Source organism: Fistularia commersonii, chromosome 14 (genome assembly GCF_037954325.1).
Source record: "Fistularia commersonii isolate RoL2024-O1a breed Wild chromosome 14, RoL_Fcom_v1.0, whole genome shotgun sequence".
NCBI classification, from domain to species: Eukaryota; Metazoa; Chordata; class Actinopteri; order Syngnathiformes; family Fistulariidae; genus Fistularia; species Fistularia commersonii.
The window spans coordinates 231,374-256,637 of NC_141297.1; the positions used below are offsets into that span (position 1 = coordinate 231,374).

Here is a 25,264-nt window from a genome sequence, read left to right on the forward strand (position 1 = left end):
CCACCGCCTCATCTATGCACACACACACACACACACACACACACACACACACACACACACACACACACACACACACACAGTGACGTCAGTGTGCGTTCGGCCCTCCTGAGATGGATGAAAGAACATCCAGCAGCGGGAATCGGACTCCTGAGCTTTTTTGTAAAGAAGAAATGACGTAACGTGACGCAGCGGCTGGAGTCCTGCAGCATCCATCCATCCACCTGCGTCCTCCCGGGCCAGCCCGCCCTCTTCCTCCTCCTCCTCCTCCTCCTCCTCCTCCTCCTCCTCCTCTTCCTCCCCGCCCCTCCCCGCAGACGAGCCGAGATCGCCGCGTCATCCGGCGGCAGCCCGGCGAAGATGGAGGCGTCGGCTCGGTGAGAAGGACGCAGGTAAGGCCGCCGTGGCGTGCGGAGGAGGAGGGGGGGGCGGACTGGCGGGTGTGTTTCCCGCCGTGTTGTGCGGTGCGGTGCGGTGCGGTGCGGTCCCGCCGGCCTCCGGAGCTGCGGCTTCCCCCGGGTGGAGGAGATGTTCGCGGCGCCGCGGCTGCAGGTCGTGACGGGCGTCCTGGCGCAGCGGCTGACCTTGCAGCATCTCTGCGTCCCGCCGAGCCGCGGTGCGCTGCGGGGGGGCTGCGGGGGGGCTGCGGGGGGTCCGACGCAGACCGGGACCGGGTTCCTCAGCCAGAGCTTCTAAACAGCACCGTGGAGGAAACGTCCTCATGCAGATGCTCTCTGAGGAGCGCTGGCGCAAAACCACGTGACGCGGTCTGATGCGCGTCTGCTGGAGCCAGGGATGCTGCTGTTTGCCTGCAGAGCGAGAAGGTAGCGTGTGTGTGTGTGTGTGTGTGTGTGTGTGTGCGTGTGTGTGTGTGTGTGTGTGTGTGTGTGTGTGCCTGCCTGCCTGCCTGCCTGCCTGTGTCTGTGTGTGTGTGAGAGAGAAACCAGAGACGGTGGTGTGTTTGCCTGCAGTGTGGAAGCTCAGGTTCCTCCACCGAAGACAGCCCTGTGTTTGTGTGTGTATATATATATCTGTGTGTGTGTGTGTGTGTGTGTCACGTGGACTGCTGAGATATTCAGACTCCCGCAGAGTCGAGGTGTTTGGGAGGGAAGGTCACCCTCGTCTTCTGCATCACGTTCCTCAGGTTCCTCCTCGTACTCGCCGCTCCGTCCAGTTCCTCACGTTCCACCAGAGTGATGGGCTGGCTGTCGCCATGGTGACTTGGCACAGGGCCTTCTTCAGTAGTTCTAACCAGATGAATGCCTGCAGCTAGATCCTCTGCACCGTTGTCGGGTCTGTCTGTGGGCTTCGGGTCTACAGGACTCTGAATCCCCACCATCTCCAGGCTCTGAGGAGGACCTGGAGATGTGCTGATGTTCCCCTCAGATAACACAGCACGCATTGTTATTCCTCTCTGCATCCCATTCATGTTTTATCTGTGTGTGTGTGTGTGTGTGTGTGTGTGTGTCTCTCCAAGCACAGATTGGAGATGCTCCTCATCTGTTGAGACTGATGCGCGGATACACACACACACACACACACACACACACACACACACACACACACACAGAGTTTCTGTGTCCAATTGGTGAAGTTGAGTTTCTTTCCAATGGAAGGAGTGGATGGAGTTAATGTGAGTTAATCTGAGTTAATCTGAGTTAATCTGAGTTAATGTGAGTTAATGTGAGTTAATGTGAGTTAATCTGAGTTAATCTGAGTTAATGTGAGTTAATGTGAGTTAATGTGATAGTTAACTGTGTAGGTGATGGAGTTCTGTGACGAGTGCCGTGGTTGTGCGGCGCTGACTGAAACTGACCAAAGAGGAGGATGAAGGATGATGTTTGCCAGGACTTTGAGTTGAACCTGCGGGAGGCAGATCTAGACGGGCCTGAGGATCACAGGTGGATTCAGACCTGCAGTCTGTGGACCGGATGTTTCAGAGCAGAGCCTGAAGGAGCCTGGAGGAGCAGGAAGGAACCTGAACGAGCCTGAAGGAACCCACAAACAGAGTTCCCTCGCCAGCCGAACACACTGCTGGATTGAAGACCATCCGGCGGGCGCAGCAGCAGCGTCCATCTTCAAGGCCCCACGGCGTCAGCCTCTGCTAACAAACCACAAATGCCGTTTCCCACGTGATCCTCCTGAGAGCGGAGGTCCACGGAGGTCAGGGCCTTCGTCAGCGTCCTCCTCCTTCCAGGGGTTCACTGGAACGTCACCAGTGCTTTCGCCGCGGTCTCATCCAGAGAGAACGGCAGCTCGTGGATGAGGAGCCCTCAGAGGACCAGGTTCTGGTCTGAAGATGTTCCTTCTGGAACGGGAGCAGGACGGGAGCAGGACGAGCGGTGCAGAAGAGTCGGCTGCATCCACCGGACCTCCCATCCAGCAGCTCCTTTTTCCAGCAGAAGCTGAAGTCTTCAGGAGATCTGGAACCTCCTGAGCTGAGCGCTCCTCTTCCTCCAGCCCTCAGCTTCCTCCTCCGCTCAGAGACGTCCTGCCTTTCACCTGACCTGCACCTCCATGGAGCCCCTCCACCTGCCTGCAGAGTGTGTGTGTGTGTGTGTGTGTGTGTGTGTGTGTGTGTGTGTGTGTGTGTGTGTGTGCGCTGTTATGTAACTGGTCTAAATGAATAAATCCTGCATGCTGTGGTTTATCGGTGGTCGTGGGCGGAGCTGCTGCAGGATTTATATCAAGGTGCTCTTCATCACGGACCTGAGGAGCCCCTCCTGAAGATGTTGCTGGTTTTAAGGGATTTCAGTGGGTGTGGACGGACCTTAGGAGGACCTGAGGAGGACCTTCGGAGGATCATGCTCAAATCCGTCAGTGACAACGTCGGCCTCCAGCCACGGGGTCTCCTGCAGATCAGGGTTCAAGCTCAGGGGCCACCAGAGCTCTTGGGCTCGTAAGGAGATACATGGACTGCAACTCCTCAGCTCGTCCTGACATGAATAACTTTTGGTTGGATTCTGGAAACATTATGCCATCATTTGTGTGTGTGTGTGTGTGTGTGTGTGTGTGTGTGTGTGTGTGTGTGTGTGTGTGTGTGTGTGTGTGTGTGTGTGTGTGTGTGTGTGTGTGTGTGTGTGTCTAGGACCTCCACCGCTGAACTGATGGTCAGGAAGGTAACCTGAGGACACGAGTGCCGCCTGGCTCCATGTCTGCTCCTGCTCCAGCCAATCGGAGGTCAACATCTGGCTCTCGCCGGTAGGTAGCCATGAGGAGGCCACTGAGCTCCTCAAACCAACCTGTGTGTGTGTGTGTGTGTGTGTGTGTGTGTGTGTGTGTGTGTGTGTGTGTGTGTGTGTGGTTCTGCTGGGTTTAGTATGAATTTGTATGAAATATAAATGTAATGGGAGGGGTCAGACCACCTGTTCTCACTTGTGATTGGCTGATTTTCACGTCTCACAGCGTGTTGCACGTCCACTGTCGTGTCCAATCATCAGCCCAAACTCAGAGCCCTGTCCAGTTTTTGCACTGCTATGAATTTATTTTAAACACACTACAGTATGGACGCCGCCACCTTCTACTGGTCCTTTGGGCTGCTTCCTTCAGGGTCTCCGCAGCCAATCCCCTGCCTCCATCTAACCCACAGCCAATCCCCTGCCTCCATCTAACCCACAGCCAATCCCCTGCCTCCATTTAACCCACAGCCAATCCCCTGCCTCCATCTAACCCACAGCCAATCCCCTGCCTCCATCTAACCCACAGCCAATCCCCTGGCTCCATCTTCCCCTCTCCTCTCCCACCAATCACCTTCCTGTCCTCGTCCCCTCCATCTCTGGTCTTCCTCTGGAGCTCCAAGCTCGGTTTCCTCCTCTTGCCTCGTTCTTCTTCCTGTCCTTCGGACACGTCGTCCTCCTCTCCGCCTGCGACCCTCGTTAGTTAGCGGTGGTTGCTAAGCCGCTTTCGAGCCGAGTGTTTGACGTCGGACGTCCTTCCTGACAACGTCCGCATTCCTCTGGACTCGGGCTCCGACTCCAGGAGAAACTCTGGCTCGCGTCCCTCAGGGCTTCGACGGAGGTGCAGAACTTCATAGTTCAAAGTCTCGGCCGACGTCGAAGTCACTGAAAATATTTCCTCTGAAAGTGTTTTTACATTTGAAGGCTGCGTCGCTCTCCTCGGCACCGGACGGTTCCCCGAAACACCGGCAAGAACTGGGGCTGCCTTTCGGAGGGATCCTGTCAGAACCAGGAGCTCTGCAGGAGACGCGGGTGCGGATTTCAGATGATGATTTCAAAAAGACAATTCATGAGGCGTCACCGGAGAACCTTCTAGGATTCTCCGACTCCGAGTGCCGAGAGCAGATAAGGATGTTTGTTCGGATGAGTGAGATCTCTGGAAGGCTCGAGCGGGAAGCCGTTCCCGGTCGTCTGCGAGGCCGGACTGGAGGTGCCGGTTCAGGAGCGACGCGCGTGGAGGCCGCCGTCCTCGTCGCCCGCAGCCGAGGTGCGGACGTTTTTCCCCCTCGCATGTAAACCTGATGTCGGTGTCAAGGTGAAGCTCCTCCGCAGACGCAGCCGAGCTCGGGAAGGTCGGGAAGCTCGGGAAGGTCGGGAAGGTCGGCCGACGCGTTCTGAAGAAGTTAATCAGTCACCTGGTGACAAGCTGTTCTGGAGTGCACTTCCAGCCCTCGCTCCCCTCCACCTTCCTTCCCGCTGCATGCCTTCATGTCGTCATCCGTCCGTCTGCTTCTCTGTCCGAGTGAACAAGTGAACGGCGGGACCTCCTTTCACTCCCGACCCCCGGGTTCGGACCCGCGTCCTCCTCCGGTGCCGGTCGGTGCGGTGGAGGACGCGGGTTCCCTCCAGCTCAGGCACCTGCACCGGCCAAGCCTTCGTGTGACCGTGAACGTAGAACTTTCCGCCGCTTCTGTTTGACTCCGTAGGATCCAGAAGAGTCGGGATGCAACGCCGTGACGGCCCTGCACCGGACGGACGCGGAGGGTCGGGTGTTTGAGCGACCGCAGATTTCTAGATGTCACCCGGTGTGGACGGATATCCGCTCGGCTCGGAGCTTCCTGTAACCCTCTGTCATCTCTTCTCCTCAGATTCAATCCCCTGAAGGCGCTGCAGCCCAAGCGCCGCTCGCGCCCAAACCCGGTGTCCTCGCCCGTCCCGGCGCCGGAGCCGGAGCCGGCATCAGGCTCGGGCGCGGCAGCGTCGTCGGCCGACCTGCTGCCCGAGGCCCCTGTGTGAGACTCGGCTTTAGCTCGCGCCTCGGAGAGCATGCGCTGTAGCGAAGGCAAACCCGACCCAAGCCAGCACTTCCAGTATGTCACCTCCTCGAGGAACCCAGTTTGTTCTCCTCTCTGGTGCAAAGATCTCAAAGATGTGGTGGCCTCGAGGGGCAACTCTCAGGGTTCCTCTCAGACATGACAGGGTGACACGTCACGAGCCTTCCGTCCTCAGAACGAGTCCATGAGGCAGGAAACAGAAGACTCCTTCTTCTCTTCCTTCCTGCTGCTTCCTTTCGGGGGCCGCGGCCAATCACCCGCCTCCATCTAGCCTTCAGCCAATCACCCGCCTCCATCTAACCCCCTCCGCTCACACCAACTCGCTTCCTGTCCTCCACCCCTCCATCCATGAAGCTCCTCTCTGGTCTTCCTCTGGACCTCCTTCCTGCAGCCCCGACCTCAGCATCCTTCTCCACGGATCTTCTCCATCCCCTTCTTTCCACGTCCAAACCGTCTCGGTGTGACTTTATCTCACCGGAACATGGAGCGTGTGCTGTCGCTCTGATGGACTCCTTATTGATCCTCTCCGTGGTCCTCAGCCCCACAGGGAACCTCCATCTGATGGGAGCAGAAGCCTGATGTCTCAGTAGAAAGTACAAGGCCAGAAGAAGGAAGCTTGTGTTGATGCTCTGGAAGCAGGCAGAGGAACCTCTGGTGGTTTGAAAAGCCAGAGGACATTAGATGGTCCATTGACAGAAGGCTGAGGACGAACTAGCCGGTCGCCCTGAACAAAGATCTAATGGACTTAACCCTTGTGTGGTGTTCAGGTCTGAAGGACCTGTTTCCACGGGTCCCACAGACCTGAACACCACACAAGGGTTGAAAGCAGAAATCACGTTAAGGCCAGTGGTTTGGTTTCTCCGTCCCGGAAAGAAATCCACGATCCCCGTTGAATTTAGAATCGTGCTTCTGAAGGTCCTCTCTGGTCCTCAGACCCCCCAGAACCCCAGAGGACCAGTCGCACGTGTCTGGACCTCCTGGTCCCACCCTTTGGAGCCGAGGACGCTTTCGTTTGTCAAAACATGTTGCCTTTGCTTCTGGTCTCTTCCGATGGCCTGGTTAGCACCTGGCATGGCAGCTCTGCCACCATCGGTGTGTGTGTGTGTGTGTGTGTGTGTGTGTGTGTGTGTGTGTGTGTGTGTGTGTGTGTGTGTGTGTGTGTCTGTCTGTAATATCCTGTGGAAAGCTCTTTGAAACTGTCAGGTGATAAAAGCGTGTTATAAGTGGAGACCATTTGCTGAAGCAGCATGAGGTCCAACAGGGACCGTGACTTCACGAGATCCAGCACCTTCTGGTGGACGGTCCATTACCACGAGGCTCGTGGAGTCACTGAGATGCAGACCTTGTCCAAAAACCATTGTGTGCCATCTGGCTCCTCAAAGAGAGGAATTATAAGAACTTCATGGCGTCTTCATGGTCAAAGTCTCTGTCTTCACTGAACTCCTGGAACTCACATTAGGGCTGCTCCTCAACATCACCACCTCCACCCGTCCAGAGGCACCGATGATCGGAGATCGATAGATGATAGGAGATGGTCAAAGCCGCTGCTTTGGCCGTTCCCCCCTGCAAGTCCATGCGTCGTCCTGAGAGACCAGCAAACTTACATGAGATGACTCGCTCACGTCGTTGCTCGATGGGGAGCCTCAGCTTCCCCTTCAGCTTCCCTTCAGCTTCCCCTCAGCTTCCCCTTCAGCTTCCCCTCAGCTTCCCCTCAGCTTCCCCTCAGCTTCCCCTCAGCTTCCCCTTCAGCTTCCCCTCAGCTTCCCCTCAGCTTCCCCTTCAGCTTCCCCTCAGCTTCCCCTCTGCGTCATTACTTTACAACCAGACCTGCGTTTGGAGCGCCGATGGCAAGAATGTCCTGTCTACCGAGGCTGAGTCTGCACTCCTGTCAGCAGAAGAATCACGATGCCGCTCGGTCAGCAATCCCAGTATTTCTCGACCCGTCAGCTGCCTTCAGCCCGGCCGCCTCCCTCGTCCTGACGGCCGCCTCCAGCCGCTTCCGGACGCTTCCAGCTGAGCGAGTCATCTTTCGCCAGACGGGCTTCCGGGCTTCCAAGCGTCGACCCCTTCCCTCTGTGCCGCCGACTCGATGGTCGTCGCGGCCGGTCCCTCGGTGCAACATGGATCGGTCCGCGGCTGGAATGGAGCTGGTGCAAACCTTCGATATCTGCCAGCATTCTGGCCTTCTAACCAGCTCCCGTCGCTCAGCGGTTCCACTTTGCTTTGTTCTCTAAACAGTAACTTCTCAGATTTCACCGGCGCTGTTGCCGTGACTACTTGTGGTAAAATCAGCGTGTGACTACTGCAACTGCTGGCTCCTTCCCTTCCCTGCACTTTCCGAACACAGAAAACAGTCCTGACTGCAGGTCAGACTCTGTTTCTTCTGGTCTGGATGTCACAGCTTTGACTTCCACCTGCACCATAACATATGAAACTTTAACCCACTCGACGTTCGGCACCTAAAGTCTAATCACAGAATCCACGTCACAGTGCTCTCACCCGGCTTCTTCTTGCTAAAAGTGAAATCAGCCCGCCGCTGCTCGTGTCACGGATCCGTAGCCTTCACAGGACACGTGCTAAGCTTGCGCAAGTGAGATATGAAATGAAGTTGCAAAGTTTTCCCACAAATGTTCACTGCTGCTCCCAGCAGCTGCCAGAAGCCGGTTCCGGCCTCTGATCGTGACCTCTTGTCACGGCGACAAAAGGAAAAGTGTCTGTTTCTATCGTGTTCACATAAAATAAGGAGTCTAACTCCGGCCCTGCAAGGACAGGCCACTGCCGGATGGCCATCTTTTTCTGTCTCTTTGCGCGAACACATTAATCACGGTAAACCGAAACTCGTTTGTTTGAATGTCAAAGGTATCTGAAAGCGGCTGACCGAACACAACGTCATCTATATACTGTAGTGCACGAGGGCCTTCGGTGAACGTTGTGCAGAGCTGCATTGTCCACATCGGCTTGCTTTGTGAAGCACAGCCAGCAATGCAGGTCGCACTCGGCCGTCTTTTCCAAGTAAATGCCGTATTTACTGTTTTCATACCGAACACGCAAGTGGCATTTCACTTGCGGTGACAGAAAAGCTGGTTCTCGAGCAGCCGGCTTGCACTCCTTCGTCATGTATGCAGACGCAGCCGGCCGGGCCTTTGTGGTCCAGCAGTGATGTGGAAGTCACAGCTTTGTAACTTGTAGCTTCACCGCAGCTGCCGATTGGCCACCTTGGACACGGTGCCGGTCAGTCCTCCTCCGCCCGGTACTGTCAGGCACTCCTCGGCCGTCACAGTCGCTAACGACAGCTAGCACAGCTAGCACAGCTAGCACAGCTCTCTGGATCGAGCGGACAGGAAACAGGGCCGGCTGTGTCTTCAAAGGCTGCCCGTCGTCGGTGGTTCTTCTTAATGAAGATACGTAGAACGTAGAACCGTTTCCAGAACCGGGGCCAAACATTTGTTGATTCTCCGAACACAGAATACTGTCAGTGCGAGTGCTGCCGCCTGCCGCCTGCCAACATCTACAGCCTGTTTCACCTTCTGGACACGGTTGTCCTGGAGACAGAAATGACCTCACACAAATTTTCTGTTGGAACAAAGCTAGTGGAGGGCTGCTCCTGTTTCCTCTGCAGTTGACCCTTGAGTTTCTGCACATTCCTTTTACACCGTGCATGACTGTGTATCACGTACTTTTTACAGTTGCATTCTCTGGGTTTAACGCCTCGCTGCCTCTTCCCCGTCAGGTTCGACTACTGCAAGTTCATAGAGCTGGACTACGTTCCCATGGACACGGGTTATATGGTTTCAATGCGCCCAACTAAAGGATATGCGTCAAACAAGTCGCCATCGAAAGGGTACTCCACCAGATCCCTGGACCGCCAAATCCACTCTGCAGCCTCTTCCTCCACTCCCGCCTCTCGGTATGTTTCTGAGCATCTCCTCTTTTCTGATGATCACAGCTGACACCATCTGACCCGTAGCTCTGTCCTCAGCGTTCATTTGAGGTACATTTCTGAGTTACTGCCCCTGGACTACATCCCATCCCGGCAGTTACTCATCCGTTACCTCATTTTGCTCGGCGTTTCCTGTCATCCTCTGCCGTTCGCGTGGTTCGGTCTGCCGCGCTTCTTCTCAGTGAAGGCCAGACTTCTCAGTGATACCGCGGTCTCTGTCTTCGTATTTGAACCAGCCCCTGGTCCTCTGGCATGGACAGGGACTGCCGTTGGTCTTTGGTAACCGGTTACATCACCGGTGCGATGCCCCGATGCTAAGCTCTCTTCCTCTTCACCAGGCGGACATCGGGGTCACCCAGCTCCAGGGATCCCAACAATGCCGTGCTCAGTAACAGCAGCAACCCGAGTGCCTGCAAGGGCCGCGACTGCAGCCCCACCAAAGGGTGAGACCCGAGATACCGCTGTTAGGGGACGTGAGAACCTCAGATAACAAATGAGTTTCCCAACGACGGGCCGACAGATCGTCCTGCGAACACACATCTGATTCTGAGGTGGGGGATTCAGCAGCAGTCTGGAAACGGGCGACTGTGCTCCTTATAGCTCATGGAACCGATGGTCCAAGTCCATCCAAAACTCCGAGCTACCAATGATCAGGATTCCGTTTGCGGCCCTGTGGTGGTTTCATCTCACCGAGATGTTCTTCAAGCAGAGTCACGGTCTGAGGGACGTCTCCGCGGGCTCTGGGATGCAGGACCTCATTCTTCCATTCCATCATCAGGCATCTTCTTGATCCTCAGTGTGATTCAGATATCAGCATGTTAAAGTGATACCTTTCTTCTACATGCAAACTGATCACCAGCTTCCCTGGCCGCCACCATTACTAAACAAATACTCACACACACTTGCACACACTCTTCTTTTGCAAACCTGAGAGAAAATGGTGTACAAGTCTTGATCTTCTCACTCAGTGAATCCTGAATCATGGAGCAGATTTTTAAAGTGATAGTTTGATAAATGAGATAGTGCAGCCTTGGGGGCCGGTGTCTCCTGGAGCCGCCTCAAGCCCGGATAAATGCAGAGGGCTGCGTCAGGAAAGGCATCCGCCATAAAACGTTTGCCAAAACCAAACATGCAAATCAAACATAATAACCAGATCATACCGGTTTAGGTTGCGGCCCGGGTTAACAACGACCGTCATCGGTACCGATGACCTACAGGGAACTGAAAGACAAGGCAAGTCCGCACCCTACTGGGCGACTGTAGGTCGAAGAAGGAGAGGAGGAAGGTGTGTTCAGAAGCAGAGAGAGAAGAGGAAAGGAAAGAGTCTGGGACTGAGAGGAGGAACTCTGAATATCAGGACTATGACAGGAGAAGGTAGAGAGTTGGTGGACATGATGCAGAGAAGGAAGGTGGAGATACTGTGTGTCCAGGAGACCAGGTGGAAAGGTAGTAAGGCTAGAAGCTTAGGAGCAGCTTTAAGTTGTACTATCATGGTACTGACAAGATGAGACATGGAGTAGGAGTTATCTTGAAGGAGGAGTTTGTTAGGAACGTCCTAGAGGTGAAAAGAATGTCAGATAGACTTATGAGTCTGAAACTGGAAATTGAAGGTGGTCGCAGAGGAAGATGCTAAGGTTCTCTTTGGGAGTGACCAGGATGGAGAGGATCAGGAATGAGTCTATCAGAGGAACACCACATGTTAGATGTTTTGGAGAGAAGGTCAGAGAAGCCAGACGGAGATGGTTGGGTCATGGACAGAGGAGGGATAGAGAATATATTGGTAGACGGATGCTGGAATTGGAGCTGCCAGGCAGGAGGTCTGGAGGAAGACCAAAGAGAAGATTTATGGACGTAGTGAGAGAAGATATGAAGGTAGTTGGTGTGAGAGAGGAGGATCCAGAGAATAGGGTTAGATGGAGAAGGTGGATTCACCGTGGCGACACCTGAAGGGAAAAGACCAAAGAAGGAGAAGAAGTTGTGAAATGTGAACGGGCGAACCGTCCCTGCCTTCAGTGGTCCGTCCATTGACGTCGGTTCGATGACTGAATTTTGGAAGTATTTCCTCTGTTTCTGATAGCGAGGTGATGTTACCATGGTGATGCGTGAGCTTCAGACACGTGATCAGATCACTCACCCTGAAAGCAGAGGGAAGCCCAGGGATCTGAAGCCAATGACCATCTTGCGGAGACCAGCAGCCACGGTTCCTCTGAGTATGCTTTGAGAAAAATAGATATAATCATATAAAGTCTAAAGGAAACATTTCCTTCTTCCGTCACATCCTAGTCGAACCCAAAAGTACACATCTTGCACCGACAACCACGGGATCCGGCCTCCTCCGCCGGAGCAGTACCTCACGCCCCTGCAGCAGAAGGAGGTGTGCATCAGACATCTGCGCGCCAGGCTGAAGGAGACGATCAACACCCTGCAAGACCGGTGAGATATTCTGGTCCCGGTTCGGTGGTCACGCCACCCGACGATAACTCGCCGTGCCTTTAATTTGAGCGTGTCCTCTGCGTCGGTTCCAGGGACACGGAGATCGATGAGCTGAGAGGACGGCTTTTCAGGATGCAGGAGGACTGGGTGGAGGAGGAGTGCCACCGCGTGGAGGCCCAGCTGGCCCTGAAGGACGCGCGGCAGGAAATTCAACAGCTGAAACAGGCCGTGGACACGATCCGGGCCAGGATCAGCGAGGCGGGCGGGGTCGGCACGGACGTCGGGGCTCAGAAGTACTTCGAAGACATAAACATGCAAAATCACAAGCTGGAAAACTTGCTGCTCAGCATGGAGCTAGCCCAGGCCGGGTTAGCCAAGGAGGGAGAAGCCATACCGGGCTGTCGGACCCGCGTCGTGGGTTCGGCGCCGGCGAGCGTATCGGGGGAAAGTCCGGGGGGAATCCGGAACTCACTGGCGCCGGGGAGGGGATCTTGCTCTTGCGACGGCAGCCCTGCGCGTTCGCTGACCCGGAGCTCCACCTACACCAAGCTCAGCGACCAGGCTCCGGATAAGAACGGCAACGCAACGGACTTTCCTCGTCTGTCGGGCGCCGGCACCCAGGACAGCGGCATCGTGTGCTGCGGGGAGAACGCCGTCCCGAGCAGGGCCGACCTGCTGCTGGAGGCCGCCTTCCTGTCCGAGGAAACGGCGTCCTTGCTCAGCTCCTACGCCCAAACCTTCTCGCACTCCTTGCCAAACTGTCTGCCTTACACCTCCCCTCACCTCTTACCTCAGACTTCGCCCCACAGCTTGTCCCATTCGATGCCCTGTGCAATGCCAGAATCCTCCACCTGTGAGAAGCTGGCACCCTTTCGCTGCAGCCTGGCCGGAGTCGGCTGCAGGAGCCACCCTTGTCTGTCTCATCACCACCTGTATCTGCACCCTCTGCGGGAGCAGGGCATCCAGACCGAAAGCTGCCCCGTCCCCGCGGCAGCAGGTCACCCATCTGACCTGGACACCATCGCCGAGCGCCGCACTTTCTGCAATAAGGCCTGTAGCCCCACCTCCACCTGGGTGTCTGATGAGGGCGACGAGCTGGACTCCATAACCACCGCCGCCTCCGTGACCACAGCGACTGTTATGAGCGTCGCTACAGAGCCAATCCCGGTCTTGGACGTGCCACCGGTCCCTTCCTTACCCCGGTCTGCCACCATAGCGTCCTCCATGGCCAGTCCCCTTTTTGATGGGAGGGAAGGAGAGGACGATCCGGGAGAGGACACGATCGGAGGAGAAACTACCGCCATGACGAAGCCAGAGGCGACGACCGTTCTCCAGGTCACAGAAGGTTGGCAGGGTCAGGTGAGCCCAGACGGAGGGGAGTGTTTGGAGTGTCAGGGTGCTGTGGAGGAAACGACCCCATGCGGTTTACCAGGGACGGCAGCAGAATGTGAGCTTGTGGTCGCAGTCGGCGGTGGAGACGGGCGGAGCGGGAAAGCCGTCGAGCAGCTCCACACCGAAGACGTGAAGGTGGTTGATCCACTGGGAGGCTGGACACCGGAAGGGACAGTCTACCTGCGTCCACACGGCCTCGAACAACCATTATGTGCGGATCAGCCTCGCACCTCCCAGCCCAGGCGCTCCACCTCCCCCGAGGAGGTGGCCGGAGGGATGGTTTTGGAGGTGCACGATGGCGGGGATGAAGGCAAAGCCGAGGGCGGCGACAGAGGAGAAGAAACGGAAGATGGAGACTCCCCCTCCGACCAAGTCCAGAAGAGCTACTGGAGCCGTCACTTTCTGGTTGACCTTCTGGCGGTGGCGATCCCCGTGGTGCCAACGGTGGCGTGGCTGTGCCGCGGCCCGGTCCACGTGGGACAGCCCATGTATCACATAGGATCCCTGTTGAGGGGTTGTTGCACGGTGGCGCTGCACTCGCTGCGCAGGGGAAGCGGGTTAAGGCACTACCCCGCAGGCGGGGGAGATCTGGGTGGAGCGCAGATGTAGGAGGAGAGCTGGGGAGTGACGCTTCATGTGACGTACGAGCTTTCCACCATGGTTGAGGGGAGGTGGGGGCTTTGCGAGGACACAAATAAAGAACTTCATGTCCTCCGTCTCATCGAGATCGACAGACGAAGGTCCTCGTCGGAGGAGGAGATGTGAGATGAGCACCGCCGATACCTGGACCTGGTCGTGTCTGATCTGGTTGTGTCCACTGTTGTCTCGCCTCCGGGACACCGATGTCGCAACCAAAGGTCCATCAACGACAGTGACTTTGTGAGTGAGATGAATGTTGGACGCTTGGATGTTTGACACTTGTGTTCTGTCGGAGTGTGCAGACTCCTGTGCTCCTTAGTATGTTCACCTATAAGGGTGTGTCTTTATACCGTACACACAAATATACTCGTCTCTTTCATGTCCGCTTACGACCGCCTGAAGTCCACCTATATCTTCTGAGACCACGGATCAGACTTCAGTTCCAAAAGCAGAAGTCCATCAAACGTAGCCTAGTATGGACCCCCGGGTGGCCCGCTGGAGGAAGGTCCATCACTCCAGCAAGACATTGTACAGATTCATCTTCACATTGGTGTCAGTCTGCTGATCTGCTGTCTCTGGCTCAGGAGATATATTCAGGAGGTCAGGTTCTCTGTAGAAGTCCATGTTTCCATGTTTGTTTGATCGATACCGGGGCCGGTGCAATACCAATAGAGTAGATGGAGTAGATGTTCTCTGTCTTCTGACATGCTTTAAAGAGCTGGCACTAGATGTTAAAGTTTATTTATTTTTACAGAAAATCAAAAGCCAGTCCTGAACGTCGGACGCCTTGACTTTAGCCGAGATAAATGTAGGGAAACGGTCCGCTCTGGTTTCAGCTGAAGGGCTGGACCCAGGTGACCCAGGTGACCCAGGTGACCCAGGTGACCCAGGTAACCCAGGTGAGGCGCCGTGTGATAGACCTTCTAGCCGATCATGTTCCGTCCACCTGTGAGAAGAGCTCACCGCTGCCCGCTTCAGCCGATTCAACCGGTTTCAAACTCTGCGTGCAAAATCCAAGAAAACCGCCAAAGCTTACTTTGGCTTTACTTTGACCACAAGTACCTTTTCATTTGAGCTGTTCAGTCTCAGTCTGGAGAGACAGGGTGTTGTGTTGCACACCGGTGGATTATCACCATTATATTTAATCCCACTGAGTCTGAATGCTAATCTGTCCCGAGGTTCAACAGGCTAATGGGATACCCGACCATCTGGTCGTCCTTTCTCCCCATTGTCTCGCGTCTTCGTCCTTGTTTTGGAGGAACGTTACGAAGAGCAGGACCGCCGCCGCGTTTAAGGTCACAGCTTTGAATTCTGTTGAACTCGGTCTTTCACATCCTTCACGGAAGGATGAGGATCTCTCCGGTTATTGGACCTCCAAGAGGTGGACCGTGTCGTGGCACACTAACCCCCCCCCGCTGTATATTTCTGCTAACACTTGTGTGGTGTCTCTCAGTGTGGCTGTGGTGGACTGTATCTGCAGGCCCTTCTTCTGTCCAGGGGGGAGTCCTGTCAGATGACAGCCGTGATTCCAAAGATAGAGCATAAGTGGCCGAACTGTTTGGATGAGATTCAAGACCTCGGCTTTTAGAAGGCGCATGTTTGTCGGACTGTAGCGTTTTCTATGGATTCGCCTCAGAACAGAATCCGACCCGGAGCGTCAGAGTGAGAATCCAAATCCAACGCGTTCATTGGGACCGAATATCTCGCCTGTCCAAGATCAGCGTCCCGGCACTCGGAGGATCACCGTCACAATCGTGTCGTAGCCGCACCGCTCGTCAAGCGAGTCTCGCCGTAAATATCCTGCTTCTGGGCAAACTTTCGGGGTGCAAACAGAAAACGGGGTCCGTCGGACACCTTGGATGGAAATAGATGAGAATAAAAAAACCTAAAGACGACAGGGTGGACAAACAGACTGTGAAGGGAACATCTCTGAAGGACCTCCAGCATCCCGAGTCCCAATCTTCTCCCTCTCCTACTATGTAAACCATCTACCGTTCCAATATCTGTGCAATAACTGGACCGTGCGGTGTCCGAAGAACACGGCGAAAACCAGACGGAGGTCCGCCGAGGTCCGGTGACAGGGCGGAGGTGTTTGGCCGACCTGAGCCTTCTATGAACACGCCGTCCGTGAAGCGTCTGTGTTTGGTCCAAATGTTCAACCTGACTCTGTGGTGTCGTTGTGAAGCCGTCTGTGTCTCCGAGTTCCTCTGAAGAACCGTGGACTCGCATCTGGACTGACATCTGGCAATAAACCTGTGAGCAGATCGAGCTCACTGCTTTGGTTCCGCTGGTTTCACACGGTGGGGGCGGGAGGTCCATCAGGACTGGACGGGCAGAAGCTCCAGGGCAGTGGGGGGGCAGTTAGAATAACATAAAAAGGTGTTTCTACAATCAATTCACTCATCTGATATCTTGTTCCAGAAGAACTGAATGATGTGTTGTTTAACTGCTGCAGAAGTGTGTGTGTGTGTGTGTGTGTGTGTGTGAGAAATAGTTTAAAATAAGCTTCAAGTTCCCACTAAACTCCTGTGTGTGAGTTTGTGTCAAACTGTTCATGCTGACTGAATAAATCTCACCAGGACCCTGCAGTGTGCTGTGTTGTCCAGCAGGGGGCGCCCTGCGGGGGGGCAGGTGACCCGTCGGGTCGGGGGGGTCGTCTGTGCAAAAGAGTGTGTGACGCCTCAAATGTAAATGGATGGTCGTCCAATCATGGATGAGAATCAGCCCCTCTGAATCTGTCGGTGGTCCTCAGCTTGGAGCAGATGGAGTTCTCCTCCACCTCGGGGTGACGGCTGGCCTCGTGTGGAGAAGTTCAAGTATCTCTGGTCTTGTTCATGAGTGAAGGGAGGATGGAGCTGGAGATGGACAGGTGGATCTCATTCACAGCTATGGGCGGTTCTGCGGTGAACCTTCTGTACAGGAAGACGGAGGAACGTCCACGATGAAGGAGTTGTGAGAGCGGCGTCGGCGCTCCTCAGAACCAGTCCAGTCATCTGACCTTCCCAACACAAAGACACGGTGAGTTTTTGGTTCCGGGAAGAACAACGGTGAAGTGCTAACTGTGTTAGCATGCGTGTTAGCTGTTGTTAGCATGTGTGTTAGCTGTTGTTAGCATGTGTGCCGCTGTGGTCCAACCATATCCATGGTGACGGGAGAAGGAAACTGGGCTTCTGTTTGCACTTTCCAAGTCTTGGCGTCCTGATACAGTCGTACGTGCTCGTCCCCAGGTCTCCTGGTCTCAGCCAATCAGCACGGAGGATTTTGGGGGGACACCGCCCCCCCCCCGCCCACCTCCCAGATCCACTTAGTGATGTCATTAAGCCGCTTAGCCGAGCAGGTGAATGGGAGATCTATTTACATCCCGCGGGAGTGAAGTCCCGCAGAACCCACGGAGACCATGTGTTTGTGTGCCGGAGAACATTGATCCTGTGGATTCCTGAGGAACCGTCGTCTCACCTTCACGCAGGAGATCCAGAAAGCCGGCATGGAGTGCAGCGAGAAGGTAACAAGGGCAGTGCGATGAGTGTTTTTGTCAACAGCTGAACTTCCGTCCAGAACTCACACTGAGGGACCTGTGAAGATCGCAGCATCTCAGGAGGAGGTATGATCTGAGGTACAGAGTTCTGCGGAGAACCCGGGCCTGAACGGACCTGCTGTTACCAAGAAGAAGAGAAGAAAACCAGAGGATGAAGACGGATAAATCATGCTGTTTGCGCTTCATTGCAGGAACGGTTTTCATTCACCCATTCTGCTTCCAGGACAAACAAACAAACAAGGGAACCATCAGCTGCTCCTCCCAGAACCTCCTCCACCTTCTCCACCTTCTCCGCCTCTAACTGAAGACATTCGTTGTTGAGGTGTCGCGATTTCTGGATGGTTGAGCTCGGTTCTCCACCGACCCGCACTAGATCTTTACAGCTGTACCCCTCTGAGATGAAGATGTGGAACTCCCTCTTTGGGAGTGAGAAGGATGGAGAGGATCAGGAAGGAATCCATCACATCCACGTTCTGGAGATAAAGTCAGACTGAGATGGTTTGGGCATGGACGGAGGAGGGACGGAGAAGATCGGGGTAGAAGGAAGCTGAGGCTGGAGGAGGTCTAGAGGAAGACCAGACAGATTTGTGGATGGAGGGAAGAGGGTGAGAAGAGAGGGTTAGATGGAGGCAGGTGATTGGCTGGGAGGACTCCAAAGGAGGACAAGAAGGTAGCGAACAGAGTTACTACCTACATCCAAAGGTCAGAAGACAACTTCATGCAGGGACGTAGGTCCACCAACGACCAAAGCATCTGGTGAGAGGGAGGATTTGAAGAAGGTCCAGAGATGGATTTCTTTGCAGGACATGTCAGACCAGGTTGGAACTCCAGAGTAAATTCTTTGAACGTCTTCATGGCTGTGATAAGGTGACCTGAGGGGTCTGACGGGAGGAGATGATCCTGGTTCTCCTCCATCAGATTCAGAGCTGACAAAGTATCTGGATGTGCTCAGGTTGACCAGGTGGTCATGGAGACCACAGCTGTGACCAAGTCTAGGCCAGATGAACAGATGATCTTACAAAACATTCACTGATGGCTCATAGTGAGAAGGTCTGGAGGAGATCATTTGGCTACATATAGACAGAAAGACCTTCTCTGACAAACTGAAGGACCTGCTCAGGAAAAGGAATCCGGGCGAGGGTTCTATGATTGTGGATTCAGATGGTGCGCTGTCCATCAGCTGCTGCTGTTCCAGCCTCCATGTTGTCAGTATGGAGATGGTTGTGGGTGAGAAGAACAGCGAGCGTGGAGTTCAAGCCCTATTGAGACCAAAGGAGCCCCTGTGGAGACCTTCATTCATCCGGATCTCGACCCTGCTGGTTGAGTTTGTGACCTCTTGCAGAAGACTATTGGGAGAATGATTTGCCTGGCTGATTATTGGGAAGGAGAACTTCTCCCCGGAGCTGCAGAGGTTCCTGCTTCCACGTGAGGGCAGTAGACTCATCCTGCTCTTCCCCCCTTCTGTCTCTGAACCAGATTACTCCCCAGCTTCTGATGGCCGTGGGGACGGCAGTGATCGGCTCCCTCCAGTTCGGCTACAACACCGGGGTCATCAATGCGCCGCAGAACGTGAGTGTCCCTTTGTGCACCAGGACCGAAGACCAGAGATCTCCAGCAAGAGATGATCCTGGAGGAGTTAGAGCCCTTAGTTACTCTACATCAGATCTCAGCAGTCCAATCCCAGGAGATCTCAATGTCAGACAATTTGCCAAAGACGTGATGTTTAAAAGGAAGATCATAGTTTAGGTTCAAGTGGACGTCAGACAGAATCAGTCATTCTTCTTACTTTCATTCTTTGCAGTTCCGCTGTCCGTTAGCTTAAAGAAACGAGTCCGATGAGTGGACGTTCTGTCGCACGACCTCAGCTCGTGAGACAGGAGACGGACCGAGTGTCTGGATCGACCGGATCATCGGCACTCCGAGGACACTTTTCAGGAAATTTCACAAATAGTTTATTTAGGTTTGTCTCCGGTCTCACGACGGGGCATCAGGGTTTGGTCAGAGGTGTCGCTTCGCAGCGAGAAGGTGCAGGGTTTTGATCTGGTGGGTTCTCTCGCTGTGGAGTCTCCACGTTCTCCTGCCAGGGTCTCTCCAGGTTCTCCGTATTCCTCCCGAAGTCCAAAACAGTCAGCAGGTTCACTGAAGACTCTAAATTGTGGACGGTCAGATATCTCTCTACGCGGCCCTGTGGCTGCTGAAGGCACCAGGATGGACCTTCTTCTGCTCTGGAGCCGTGTGCACGTGCAGGATTAGATGTTGTAGGCCATGGAAGAATGAATCTGAAGCTGCTCCGTCTATTTGAAATCTGAAGCGAGAGATCGTCCCGTCTCGGCAAAAGGTGCGATTGCCTGAACCTGGAGATGGCCCGGCGGTCCTGGGCCTCCTGGAGACTTCCCTCCAGAGTAAAGCCGGACAGGAACTTTCAGCTCAGCCAGGGGTTCGAATGAAGGACTTGAAGTTCGATCAGAAGGTGTTTGCCTTGCTGGACATGCTGGAGCAACGAGAAGATGATGTGGAAGCCCAGCAGACAGCAATTATCCTCCACAACAGAGTTGGACAGAAGAAGGTCATCGACCGACAGCAGCCGATGAAACTGGATTCTGTTCTTAGCATGAAGGTCCTGAAGGTCCTGAAGGTGTTCTCTGCGGCGTCTCGTCACACGAGTGTGACGTCCCAGTCGAGGGTCCGAGGGGAAGACTCGTCCTGTATCCAGAAGATGGAGCCTCTCAGCTCTGGTTCTCAGAGGAACATGGCGTGAAAACACGTGGAAATGCTGGAGGAGCCTCGGCCTTAGAAGGTTCTCGGCCGAAAAGTTTCAGCAGATGAAGTGACACCTGAACCGTTCTGTGACAAACTGCCCGTCGAGTGATGAAGACGGTCGCAAGGAGATGTTCATCCTCCACGCAGTTTGTTGTTTTCTTCAACGGGACTATGACCTTCTGTCTTCTCGCAGCAGCTGTTGATGCCCCTCTTGTTTTTGTGCTTGAGGACGGGATGAAGATCAGGGCTGACAGGGAGCAGGATAATGAGATAACGCTGTTGTTCATCGGAGGATTAGGAGCTCGGCGCTGCCAAGGCAGGTTAAAGATGTTGTGCTTGCACTTCCTGTCTATACCCTGTCCTGCTCCTCTGGTCACCATGGCAACAGTCTGCGACAGCCAGAGCCGGGTCAGCGGGGGGGCAGGAGGAGGTGTAGCTTCATCAGCTGTGGGGTTCGGACTTCATTGGGATTCGGTCAATGAGCGGCATCTTCAGCCTCCGAGGTTCTCCTTGCCACAAACTGCCTCTCCACCTCCAGCTTCCATCTCAGCAGGACCGGTGGCTCCTCAGGAATGACGAGGAGCCCTCACTCTGGAAGCTCTGATGCTCTTTGTGTGCTTGGGGCCTTCTGACCTGATCTTCATTCTCCACGATTCCAGTTCCTGGACCGGCCCTGCAGTGAAGCCCACTCTCTGAGTGTCCATCCTGCTGTCGGTGGGTTTTACAAACCATCCTCTTTGACTTCAGACTGGTAGCTTCTTCCCTGTCTCGTAGAAATCGGTCCAAATTGTAGGAAATATCGGTTTGGAGTTTCCCCGGCAGTGACGAGGAGACGGTCCTGTGTTGATTATCTATTGATTCTGAGGTTCTGAGGAGACCTCCTTCTCCCCATTTGACCACCGGCAGCATGAAACACGAACACCGCCGCTTTGGTTAGGCGTTGAACAGGAAGTGATGGTGTTTGGGAGGACCTTCCTCCTGGAGTCGGAGCAGTGCAGATCAGAGACTGAGACGGGCAGAAGGTGCATTCTGATGATCCAGATGAGACGCCGTTCCATTGGATCGATCAAATGTCGATCCAACGGCCACACGGAGGAAAGAGACATCACGCCGTTCCATCTGCAACCTACTGACTGTTTTTGGCCTGTGGACGGAGGATGGAGAGCCCCGGGAACCCCATCAGACTCTGGAGAACCTGGAGAATCAACAGTTGACCGCCGAAGGTCTTCCAAGATAAAGTCAGGTCAAAGTTCTGACTTCCTGTCCCTGTTGTTCATCTTGAGACTCACGCTGGCGTGTCGCTCTGTGATTCAGATCATCGAACAGTTCTACAACGAGACCTGGTTCGACAGGTTCTCGGAACCCATCTCTCAGACCTCGCTGACCGCTCTCTGGTCCGTCTCTGTGGCCATCTTCTCCACGGGCGGCATGCTGGGCTCCTTCTCTGTCGGCCTCTTTGTGAACCGCTTTGGCAGGTGGGTGAAAGAATTGTAACCCAAACATTTTGAGCGAGCAGCTCTTCACTGAGGAGCAGCGGTATTTTGGAGTTGTCTTCATCACCCGATGTCCTTTTCGTGAGTCAACTGTAGATCTTTTCTTCTTTGTGCACCAGGATGTCGTCACCAGCTCTTCTCCTCCAATGACAAGTGTCTGACGGCGGCTCGTGTTCTTCCCCCCGCAGGAGGAACTCCATGCTCATGGCCAACTTGCTGGCCGGCATCGCCGCCATGTTCATGGGCTTCTCCAAGCTTGCCGGCTCTTGGGAGATGCTCATCATCGGTCGCTTCGTGGTGGGCCTGTACTCGGGCCTGTCGACCGGGTTTGTGCCCATGTACGTCGAGGAGATTTCCCCCACATCTCTGCGAGGAGCGCTGGGGACCTTGCACCAGCTCGGGGTGGTGGTTGGCATTCTCATGGCGCAGGTGAGATCTTTCACTCCAGGTGTTCTCATGCCTTCACCCAAGGTTGAGATGTAAAGTGCATTTTGTCAAAGAGTCATTGGGCACGGAACCGCCGAGGGCTTCCTTTGGATGCATGTTTCACAAAGATCTCTGGAGAAGGTCAACGCTGAAATGAACCGTCTTCACGTTGCAAGGTTAGATTAAAGAGTGGAGCTTCAGAGGTGGGAGACCAGTCAGGGCCGGGGTTCCTGATCAGATAGATCCAGATTAAATTATCCAATAGGAACCAGCTTACATGACATTATATTCCAGTTATTTAGCAGACGCTTTTATCCAAAGCTACTTACAAAAATTGCAATTCAATAACCGACAATCCAAAGTACCAGTAGTCGTTATTCAGAAGTCACCACTCTGCCAAATAACCATCTCCAAACCATTTACATACATACATTCATTTCTTCGGGTTTTTTTTTTTTTTACGAAACAACCTACAAGTGAGTCAGAGGTCGTCTGCAATCAGCCCGGCCTCCTGGTTCCACTGAGGCAGAACATTTATACCCAGACAAATGGTGACGGAGGGCCTTTCACTGGCATTAGAAGGGTTTCGGTGGCGGTGACCTCCAGCCGGCCTGTGTCTGCGGTGTCTGCAGTGTTTCTGTGTGTGTTGTCTAGATCTTGGGAATTGAATCCATCATGGGGAACGCCTCCCTTTGGCCCCTTCTGCTGGGCTTCACCCTCCTGCCGGCGGTTCTGCAGTCCATCCTGCTGCCCTTCTGTCCCGAGAGCCCTCGCTACCTTCTCATCAACTGCAACGAGGAGAGCAAAGCCCACGGGGGTGAGACCTGGAGCACAGCGGTGGCTTCCCAGGAGAGGAGGAGGCCAGAAGGAACGTCTTCTGGAGCTTCGGACAGAGAGTCGCTTCTCTGCGACGCCATCTGGAGGCGACACTTAGCGGGTCTGAGACGAGCTGTGACCTTCTGCTTGTCTTCCAGTGTTGATGAAGCTGCGGGGAACCGACGAAGTGAACGAGGACATGCGGGAGATGAAGGAGGAGAGCCAGCAGATGATGAGGGAGAAGAAGGTTACCATTCCAGAGCTCTTTCGCTCTCCTGTGTACCGCCAGCCCATCTTCGTCGCCATCATGCTGCAGCTCTCGCAGCAGCTGTCCGGTATCAACGCTGTAAGTTCCAGGGTGGATGAGAAGGTGTCCGATGGAGGGTGGACATCACACCACACAGGAAACTCACCTTAGAAATGACATAGGGCGACTTTATCTCCAGAGAAGGCTAACCTGATCTACTCCTTCCTGATCCTCTCCACCCTCCTCTGTCCCAAAGCAGAACCGCCACATCTTCAGCTCTGATTTATACGATGCCAGTTCAGAGTTCGGTCACCTTGGACAGTCTCACCAAATCATCTCCTGTGGTGTCCTCCTCCTCAGGTGTTTTATTATTCCACGGGGATCTTCGAGCGAGCGGGTGTGGCCCAGCCCGTCTACGCCACCATCGGGACCGGGGTGGTCAACACCGCCTTCACCGTGGTTTCTGTGAGTCATGAAACAAACCTTTATTTCTCTTGAGACTTTTCCCTTCTGGATTTCCGTGGAGGCTACCGAAGGACTTCTCTTGCAGTTGTTTGTGGTGGAGCGTGCTGGCAGAAGACCCCTCCACCTCACCGGTTTGATTGGGATGTCTATATCTTCGGTTCTCCTGACGACGGCTATGGCCTTGCTGGTAGGCGCATGATGTCCCTCACGTGTGGTCCGAGTTCCACAGTGCTTGTTCTGCCTGCTGCCGGTCAGAAGTTAGGACGTCTTCCTCTGCTTCTACTCCCAGACTGTGTGTAGGTCCGTGTCATTGCCTCATGTCTTCGAGTGTGTGTTGAAGTGAGCTCACCTCCTCCCTCAGGACCAACTCCACTGGATGTCCTACATCAGCATCATCGCGGTCTTCAGCTTTGTAGCCTTCTTCGAAATTGGACCCGGCCCCATTCCCTGGTTCATCGTCGCCGAGCTCTTCAGTCAAGGTCCCAGACCGGCGGCCATCGCAGTTGCCGGCTTCTCCAACTGGTCCGCCAACTTTCTGGTTGGCATGTGCTTCCCGTACGTTGAGGTAAGGTGGTCATCAGATATGGAAGATTTTGGGTGAAGAAGGACAACCTCTGTTGGCGGTGCACTTTTTCTTTGGCGGGATGAGGCGTGTACAATGTGTACGACACTCACACCAGTGTGTGTGTGTAGGTGAGCGGGTTCCACTCCCACACTCAGGTGGACATTGTTAAGCTCTCAGATGGAAGTCCGTCTGAGCCTGTGGGGTCTGCGGGGTAGATGTTTGGAGCTGGAGCTCAGGGTGTGATGGAGAACAGAACCGTGTCCTCGGTCCGACACGGTGACATGGCCACTGTCTCTGCTCTCCCTGCAGCAACTCTGCGGGCCCTACGTCTTCATCATCTTCACCGTTTTGTTGCTGGGCTTCTCGGTCTTCACCTACTTCAAGGTGCCAGAGACCAAGGGCCGCACCTTTGACGAGATCGCGGCAGGTTTCCGGCAGTCGGCCGGTCAGGGAGCCGACAAATACTCCGCTCCGGAGGAGTTCAACACTCTGAGGGGCGACGACCCGGATCTTTGAACAGTCACCCTGCCGCCTCCTGTCAGGGGTGGAGGTGTTTGGAGATGCATCACCGTCAGGACCGGCGCCCAGGACGCCGGCAGAAACGCCGGTTTCAGCCTCTGCTGTCAGAAAAAAGGGCTCGAGATAAAAGATCACCGAGGATTTGTAAATATTTGGAGCTGTAGTGAGTAGCTTAGTTGAAAAGTCGTGTTCACAAACCACTCTTTGTATGAAACATTGATATCTATATTGATTCTGAGCTGCTCAACAGGTTACTGAGGCCAAAAACATCCCTCATCTTCTGAGTGCCACCATGTCCTGCAGAATCCCAGGTTGTCTTGACAGTGTCCTCTAAAGTACAGTACTCCTCAGTACTGTGACATCCCAAGTACACTTGAGAGGTCACTGTGTACTCCTCAGTGCAATGTACTCTGAATACACTGACAACCCTGCATGCTTCTTAGCACACTATGACATCCCGTGTACTCCCGAGTACTCTTCAGATGTCACATGGTACTCATGAGTACATGCATGGGTACACTCTGACGTCACTGTGTATTCCTGAGTACTGTGTGACGTCACTGTGTATTCCTGAGTACTGTGTGACATCACTGTGTATTCCTGAGTACTGTATGACGTCACTGTGTATTCCTGAGTACTGTATGACGTCACTGTGTATTCCTGAACAGTGGTTCCCCTAAAATAACCATCAATGTCATCCCAAAGTTTTGGTTCCCAAAAGGAATAAAATCCATGAACAAGAGAAACCATGTTCGTGATGACTTGAGAACGACTGGTTGGGTGTTCTGAGTCTCTTGGGTCACCCGA

At 54.3% G+C, this 25,264-nt stretch overlaps 2 protein-coding genes across 2 annotated transcripts; both read left to right on the top strand.

The window, feature by feature from the left end:
• Positions 1 to 19: 19 nt before the first annotated feature.
• On the top strand, positions 20 to 16,212 carry snphb (syntaphilin b). The gene is made up of 6 exons (XM_086158829.1): positions 20 to 389; positions 3,086 to 3,198; positions 8,958 to 9,134; positions 9,506 to 9,610; positions 11,451 to 11,600; positions 11,693 to 16,212. Exons 2-6 carry the CDS (start codon positions 3,149 to 3,151, stop codon positions 13,599 to 13,601), a joined length of 2,391 nt encoding a protein of 796 aa, XP_086014955.1. The 5' UTR covers positions 20 to 389; positions 3,086 to 3,148; the 3' UTR covers positions 13,602 to 16,212.
• A 768-nt stretch (positions 16,213 to 16,980) lies between these two features.
• Positions 16,981 to 25,183, top strand: LOC147226764 (solute carrier family 2, facilitated glucose transporter member 1-like). The gene is made up of 10 exons (XM_086158833.1): positions 16,981 to 17,133; positions 18,643 to 18,735; positions 21,241 to 21,401; positions 21,608 to 21,848; positions 22,500 to 22,662; positions 22,820 to 23,007; positions 23,269 to 23,373; positions 23,459 to 23,560; positions 23,735 to 23,938; positions 24,248 to 25,183. Exons 1-10 carry the CDS (start codon positions 17,116 to 17,118, stop codon positions 24,452 to 24,454), a joined length of 1,482 nt encoding a protein of 493 aa, XP_086014959.1. The 5' UTR covers positions 16,981 to 17,115; the 3' UTR covers positions 24,455 to 25,183.
• The last annotated feature ends 81 nt before the right edge of the window (positions 25,184 to 25,264 follow it).

Bases quoted from the DNA above. Each gene is read 5' to 3' on its own strand.
- LOC147226764 (XM_086158833.1), top strand. The intron at 18,736-21,240 runs GTGAGTGTCCCT...TCTGTGATTCAG, and splicing joins TCATCAATGCGCCGCAGAAC to ATCATCGAACAGTTCTACAA. The intron at 23,374-23,458 runs GTGAGTCATGAA...CTTCTCTTGCAG, and splicing joins CCGCCTTCACCGTGGTTTCT to TTGTTTGTGGTGGAGCGTGC.
- snphb (XM_086158829.1), top strand. From the start codon at position 3,149: ATGTCTGCTCCTGCTCCAGCCAATCGGAGGTCAACATCTGGCTCTCGC. The intron at 9,611-11,450 runs GTGAGACCCGAG...GTCACATCCTAG, and splicing joins GACTGCAGCCCCACCAAAGG to TCGAACCCAAAAGTACACAT. The intron at 11,601-11,692 runs GTGAGATATTCT...CGTCGGTTCCAG, and splicing joins ATCAACACCCTGCAAGACCG to GGACACGGAGATCGATGAGC.